Here is a 7,225-nt window from a genome sequence, read left to right on the forward strand (position 1 = left end):
TCGGCTCACCGTCGCCGCTGCTACCACCGGTAGGTGGCCTTCACCGTGAGCTTGGATCCTTGGAACGCCGTGCTGCGAGGGTGCGTAGGACGCTCGGAAGCCAAAGGCTCTGGAAAAAATCACTGGGCAGAGCAGTTTCTCAAAATGTGAGTACCTCTCCAATGTCCTCGTGCACTGGCAAAGTGACGAGTGCGCCGATTTTTCGTTTATACGGAAGGCTGCAGCATTTAGCGAGATTTGCGTACACCGAAGCTCTAAGCCTATTTGTAGCTACGCCTCGCCGTCCATCCACAATGCGCTGGGCCGCGCGCTGCGAAACACTATACGAAATACTGCGCCGCACGGAAAGAAAAGCCAGCGATGCCTTCGATGAAGTACGAGCAGCGAGACGGGCCGCGAACGCGTTGCAATTAAAAGCTAGTTGATGTTCCCCGTAGTAGCGGTAGACGGGCCGCGACTTCAGTGAGCAAGCTGCTATCGTTACCTGAATATTTGCGCAGGCACGTGTGTTGTAGGTGTATATATGCGTCAATGGGCTGATGCCAGCTGCGTTTACAGCAGTCGAGTATTCCGCAAACGGAGGTTTCAGGACGGTGCAACGGCACGGGCCGCTACTTCGCAGCGCGCGCTCGCGCAAGTCTCGCCGGAAAACAAGCCACCGTTTAATCTAACATTTCTCATTGCCGTTAAGGTCTTAATTCCTGTGATTGCCGAATCACCCTCAAATCAATTTTGCGCGTTCTGTTATCGATTTGCATTTCCGGATCGTTCACTTCTTATCCAGGTGTTCAAAACATCGGGTTCCAATCACGTGCCTAGCCTCCGTATTAATTGAATTTGTCAGTCTTTCGTATTACCTGTGCTTGGATACGTTGGTGAAGCTTTTCTTTGTTTTCGCGCTGGCAAAAACCTCGCTTTGAAAGCGCAGTTTCGGTTGTTGCGCCTGTGCGGGGCATACCTGCGAAATCCCGGATGTTTCGCGTGATTCGTATTACGGTTCTGGCTGGTGTTACGATTCGCAGAATGCCGCGTCCGGTGTCGCGGAAAGTTCGCGAAGTAGTTTACGAAGTTTTTGACGAAATATTGTGTGCACCTGTGCTTGCCCGCATAGGTAAACACCAGCGCGTCGCGAGTAGTTGCTCGGAACAAATTTTTAGGTCTTCTGAAGTAGGCCACATGGGCACAAAGCAAGATCGCTATGGTCCAAAAACAACGCGTCGCTTGTGATTCGCTGCTTGTAAAGTTTGCTGCTGCTTTTATGTGTACGCCTTAAATTTTTTAAGATGCATAATTGTTCACAAAAGTGGTTCTCTCATGAAAGGCACGTGCTTGGTAGTATGCGACACCCGGCCCTTTTTCGTGTCTGTGGGATTTCCACGAATCTGTGACATCTTTCAAAATATTTACAGCGCATGCGCGAGCAAGTTTGTTTTCCACACGATTAGCCTCTACCACAGACTAGCAGGCAAACAATTTTTTTCCATTGAGCAGTCGTCCCTGTCTTTCCTCTTGGTTTCTCACTGTACACTACAGAGCTTACTATGAAGCCTGACATTCCCTCAGTAATTTTTGAAAAGCCTCTGTGCTACTCATGCACCTTCGCTGGAATATGGAGGTGAGAAGATGCCTAGAGCGAGAGATGCATTCTGGGAATGAAAAAGGCAGAAGTTCAGGGGAAGAGGGAAGCTTGAAGAAGTAAGTTTCAACAAGCGCACTTGTCTTCTTTGCAGCCTTAAAGAAGACAAAAAGTGCGCTTGTCGAAACGTCAGCTTCACGACACCCGGTGTTCACGAATTTTCGTCTATTCTGGCGATATGAGGTCTGGTGTGGAAGGTATCCTTGCAGAAAAAAACCAACTTAGATTTTGCAGAGCCATTTCGCAGGTTGGTGCATGCCAGATGCATGTAATGCGATTTCCGCTCTCGTATGCCAGGATTTTCACATACTTTTTCATTTTTGCACAGGGAGTGGAGCCTTGACTGCAAAGTGTACGTGGGTAACCTGGGTAGCGGGGCAGCCAAGCACGAGATCGAGGCGGCCTTCACCAAGTTCGGCCCCTTGCGCAATGTCTGGGTGGCCCGCAACCCTCCGGGCTTTGCCTTTGTCGAGTTCGAGGACTCGCGCGACGCTGAGGATGCCTGCCGTGCTCTGGATGGCAGGTAAGCGGGGCCTGGCTGCTTCGCTTCATCGCACCGATGAATTGCAGCTTTCAAAATGGCTTCTCTGAAGCCGGTCTAACAACTAGTTTTTCCTTGCGGCACTATGTCATAGATCACTGCACGTACGCAGCTGACTGTTGCATACCTGACGAGTTTTGTAATTGTGTTTTGCTTACCGTGTCAGATGAATTCAAACTAATCACATTGTCCTTTATTGAAGGCTGTCTTTGAGCCCCCAGTCTCTGCAACAGGTTGTAATGATGTCCACAATATCAACAATCATTTGAGTTCAAGTTTTCTTGATTATAACATTTCCTTAGCTATCTATCCTAGTTGCTTATACTCCTAGCACTCACTAATTTCGGCTGTTTGTTGTTTGTTTGTATTGGCTGTCTGCGGTCCTTATTCAGACTCAGTTCAGCGATTGAATTGTCCGCTGATCTTTGCTCTGTGCAGCCGTCTTTGTGGAACAAGGGTGAGGGTCGAAATGTCCCACGGCCGATCGCGCCGTGGTGGAGCTAGCAGGCGCCCACCTGCACCACCACCTCGGTAAGTTTCCCGCGACTCTTTCGATGCCTCTACGACATTTCGTTCAACGCCACGTGACAATTGATAACTGGCAGTGTGTCAGAGGCTTAGGCATAACGGATTTCTTTTCCAACTAAACACTTTCATCGTAACGACAATTATATCTGTCATAGGCTGCCACATTGATACTTCTCTCTAGCTCACTAGCTTGGGAATTGTTGATAATGTAGCTTATTACGGGCTGTCCAAAAAATTTTAGGTGCTCTTGCAGTTGTAGCAGCGCTAGGTTTACCCAGCGCATTATAATGTGGCAGTTTATTACAGAGCGCGCACTTGTTTCTTGAACTCTGTAGTTTTGTGAGCTTGTTTATGCAATTACGTCAGCCTGAAGTTTCATGATTTGGTGGTTAATTAGCTGTTAAAGAGTTTTCTTTTTGTTCTGGAACTTTTTTTTTTTAAGGTAAAGTGACGATTTAAGTTGTGCAGGAACTTTTATGCTGCCACCATGTATTCAAGGAAGTCTACACATTAAACTTCTTTTTAAAAAATGCATGCAAAATCAGTGTTCCTTCCTTCTTTCTTTTTTGCTTTTCTAGCTACGGAGGTTACGGAGCTAGGCGGTCCAGGTAGGTTTCTTCCAGGCAGGCTGTGTGCCTGTGATGTCCGTGTGTTTTTCTTGTCGCTGCTTAGAGCTGCAGAGCTGGCTTTGTCGCACTGGTTTCTTCACACCTGTGCTTGTCTTGTTTTGTGTCCCCAGGATTGCACTTGAAGTGTTGGTGGTGGAAGGTGTGTCCGTTGAAGGCGTGTCTGTTAGAACGAGGTTAGCGTGAGGAACATAGTTGCTGTAAACCTTTTTGCTGATTCGAAAATGTGACAAAAAGATGTGCCCAAGCCCAGGCAGTTGTGGACTAGTTTCCCGAATGGCTAGGTGGCGAGTTGAGACTTCAGCCACTAGTGTAGTAATTTTATTTAATTTTTTTTACAGTGTTTCCTAGCGGTATGTTTTGTGACTCAGTTGTGGTTGTGGCATCCGCTCTAGCGAGTATTGTTTTGTTAAAGATACCCAGCTTATAGAGACCTGTGTTTTATTAAGGTTTTGTGTGTTAACTTGTATTTGTGTTTTTTCTTAAATCCTGAACGGCCCTAGTGATGGTGTAGCCACACTTGATGCCTGGGTTTGGCGTCTGGGGCCGTTCCCTGTGCAGGTTCCTGTAATGATTCTCGTGATGGGTGGCACCTTTCAGGGCATGCGACATCACCTCTAACTCTGCCCCCCGAGGGACTAAAGTGACCCAACCCACCACCACCACCACCTTTCTCCTTCGTCAACAACAACAACCACCGCCACACTTCTATCTCGCTGCGCGGGAAGGGTTTGCCGCCGACGCGGCTGGCTGAGCCACCAACCCCCTCACCCCCTTGAGAGAGAGAGAAAACATCGGGGACGCCGCCCCTGTGCGAGCAAATCGAGGCAGCAATGCCAGCGCCAACAGCTTCCCAACCAACGAACACACTTCCGCTGGGGGATGGCAACGCATTCGGCGGCAGACGCCTTCTTCCCTTCTCGTGCCCCCCTTCGCTACGCCACCGCTCGCCTAGCTGGCCGGTCGGCGCTCAACGCTCTTCTTTGCCACTGGCACAGGTTACCCGTTTGCTGTCATTTTCGCGGGGGTTTGCAGGACTTGCAAAAGGGGCCACCTTCCGTGACCCTCTCTTTTTGCTCTGTGCAAGCCAGGCATACATAGTACAGAGCGCGGCTTTCAGGGAGGCGTAGCTGTTTGCCTTGGTCTATATTTGCCGCCTCACACTGGAATTTTTCATGTAGCTTGGTAACTGTTCGTGAGATGGTTTGGTTAACACTTAAAAGCGTGCTGAGAATGGCACTTGACGGCTACCAAGCCACCAGTTGTTAGTGTTTGCATATGAGAGGCAGCACATTGTGGTGGATGGTGTTATATTCGAGGTAACCTTATAACGTTTAAGTTAGGAGCTTTACAAATAAGCACATTGATTGAATCGGGCCTACTGAATGGGAAGCAGCACTTTATTCTGCTGTTGGGACGTCACACATTCACTGCATGGGGCTTTTCAAGCAGGTAATGAGGCGTTAGCCCGAGGCTAAGTTAAGCAGCAGTCGTGAGGGGATCAATTGCCCGAGAGATACCTCGGTTGGTGCTGTTGGATGAACCGATTGGCAGATGCATGATCTCGGAATGCCTAAAAAAAAAAGCAGGTAATTTTCTAGCTGGAGAAGTGAAGGGTTTACACTTGGCTCGCAAATGCCCGAGAGGTCAATTCCCGAATTGTCCTTGCAGGTCTCGCTCGCCTCGAAGACGTTACTCCCGAAGCCGCAGTCGTAGCCGCTCCCGCAGCTTGCGCAGGTCCACTGGAAGCCGCTCACTCTCTCGGGAGAGGCGTTGAAAGGTAGGGCCTTTTATTGCATTTCAGGGCACTGCAGATACCTTCGCATCGACTTGCCAGCAGAAAACTGCATCGTGCTTCGAGCGCTGTTCACACACACCTCTCAGCTTAAAAAAAGCATTCTCAACTGGCCTTCTTCGCATCGCATGTGTGTCTTCTTGGCTCGTTTGAGAGCCAGCAGCGGTGTGCATAGTGCAAGCATGGCGTCCCAACTGTGCAGGGCCGAGGGCTGGCCACTCTGCTGTGCTGCTGGCATCCTGCGATGGACTGTGGGAAGACTGGGGAAGCAGGACACGCAGTTTCCAACACATCTCATGTGTGATTCCATACCTTTTTTGTTTTCATACAAGTTTGTTTTCAGATAAAGAAAAACTAGAGAGAAAATCTTTCATGTGTGTCATGTAGCTACTGAAATTGGCAGAGTTCACAATAAAGGCTTTTCAACTCCCATCATCTGGTCTTTGCCTGTTTGTGTGCAGACTGCTGCTTGGTGCATCCTTTCGGAGACACGTTGTGCTGCAGCTGTGCAGCCGATATTTTATTTGGAGATTGGAAATATAAAAAAAAAACGCCAGGCCTGCACGAAAAGTGCAACACAATCGCAGCGAAGGCTGGAAAAGCGGCATTTCTAGAGCCCGTTATAAACTCTCGTGGCTACTAATAGTACACTAGCAATGTACCCACTGTGCCACAACTTAAAATTTTTGTGAAGAAGCACCCACCACGACATTATTCATCACTCTGCGGTGAAGCGAGGTACCATCTGTAAGGCATTATGTGCACTTTGTTGATGCGACGGTTGATCACAATGAAAAATTATGGCTGTGCCCTTTTTAATGGGTTGGAAGCTTTAATCGGCCCACTAGTTAAGTAATTCGCATTGTGACGCCCGGTCGTTATTTAACTCTCCCACAACGCTTTATAACATACGTTAACGTGAGAGAGGGAATTAACTTTATGAGACCCTGAGGTTGCGAGGAAACCACTACGCTATAAATCATAATTTTTGTGAAGTAGAGAAGCAGCCACTATGCAACTTTTCGTCATTCTGCGATGAAGCAAGGTAACATCTGTAAGGCATTAAGTGCACTTTGTTGATGCGATGGTTGATGACGAAGAATTGTGGCTGAGCCTTTTATAATGGGTTGGAAGCTTTAAACGACCCACTAGTTATGTAATTCGCAATTGTGTGACGCCTGGTCGTCATTTAACTCTCCCATCAAGCTTTATAACACGTTAACGTGAAAAAGAGAGAAAAACGGAATTAACTTTATTCAGACACTGAAGAAATGGATCATAGGAGCCATTTCCTTGGCAACCAATAGAAGTGTACTTGCGAGGAACCCACTACGCTATAAATCATAATTTTTGTGAAGTAGAGAAGCAGCTGCTATGCAATTTTTCGTCATACTGCGATGAAGCAAGGTAACATCTGTAAGGCATTAAGTGCACTTTGTTGATGCGATGGTTGATGACGAAGAATTGTGGTTGAGCCCTTTGTAATGGGTTGTAACTAGTTGCGTAATTCGCAATTGTGTGACGCCTGGTCGTCATTTAACTCTCCCATCAAGCTTTATAACACGTTAACGTGAAAAAGAGAGAAAAACGGAATTAACTTTATTCAGACCCTGAGGAAATGGATCATAGGAGCCATTTCCTTGGCAACCAATAGAAGTGTACTTGCGAGGAACCCACTATGCTATAAATCATAATTTTTGTGAAGTAGGGAAGCAGCCACTGTGCAATTTTTCAATTTTTCGTCATTCTGCGGAGAACCGAGGTACCCGCTGAATACCTGTAAGACATAATGTGCACTGTTGATGGTGTGGCTGATGGTGAAGAATTATGGCAGTTCCCTTTGTAATGGGTTGGAAGCATTCAACAACCCACTCGTTGCGCAATTCGCATTGTGTGACGCCTGGTTACAGCATTCGCGTTGTTTGACGCCTGGTTGTAATTTTACTCTTCTACCACACTACATTATATGTATATGTTAATGTTGTTCCTTCCCGACATGAAGCCTGTATACGGTCTTTTTCCAAGGCATTCTCAAGCACAGGAATGGCTCTGAGGTAGAATACTGGGCTCCCACGCAGGGGGCCCAGGTTCGAACTTTG

General features: G+C 47.6%; 1 protein-coding gene across 6 annotated transcripts; it reads left to right on the forward strand.

Moving 5' to 3' along the window:
• Positions 1 to 48: 48 nt before the first annotated feature.
• On the forward strand, positions 49 to 5,559 carry LOC119383534 (serine/arginine-rich splicing factor 3). 6 transcript variants are annotated; one of them, XM_037651741.2, is made up of 7 exons: positions 49 to 146; positions 1,965 to 2,159; positions 2,616 to 2,708; positions 3,284 to 3,313; positions 3,932 to 4,329; positions 5,003 to 5,111; positions 5,329 to 5,559. In XM_037651741.2, coding segments are annotated over exons 1-5 (474 nt in total). In that variant the 5' UTR covers positions 49 to 144; the 3' UTR covers positions 4,086 to 4,329; positions 5,003 to 5,111; positions 5,329 to 5,559. The 6 variants fall into 6 exon arrangements, with proteins under 6 accessions (XP_037507669.1, XP_049268526.1, XP_037507671.1 ...); XM_049412569.1 differs by lacking the exon at positions 3,932 to 4,329 and having other exon boundaries at positions 5,003 to 5,258; XM_037651743.2 differs by lacking the exon at positions 3,932 to 4,329.
• Positions 5,560 to 7,225: the final 1,666 nt, after the last annotated feature.

The sequence above is a fragment of the Rhipicephalus sanguineus genome, chromosome 2, assembly GCF_013339695.2.
Source record: "Rhipicephalus sanguineus isolate Rsan-2018 chromosome 2, BIME_Rsan_1.4, whole genome shotgun sequence".
Classification (NCBI taxonomy): Eukaryota; Metazoa; Arthropoda; class Arachnida; order Ixodida; family Ixodidae; genus Rhipicephalus; species Rhipicephalus sanguineus.

Bases quoted from the DNA above. Each gene is read 5' to 3' on its own strand.
- LOC119383534 (XM_037651741.2), top strand. The intron at 2,709-3,283 runs GTAAGTTTCCCG...TTGCTTTTCTAG, and splicing joins CCACCTGCACCACCACCTCG to CTACGGAGGTTACGGAGCTA. The intron at 3,314-3,931 runs GTAGGTTTCTTC...GGCACCTTTCAG, and splicing joins TACGGAGCTAGGCGGTCCAG to GGCATGCGACATCACCTCTA.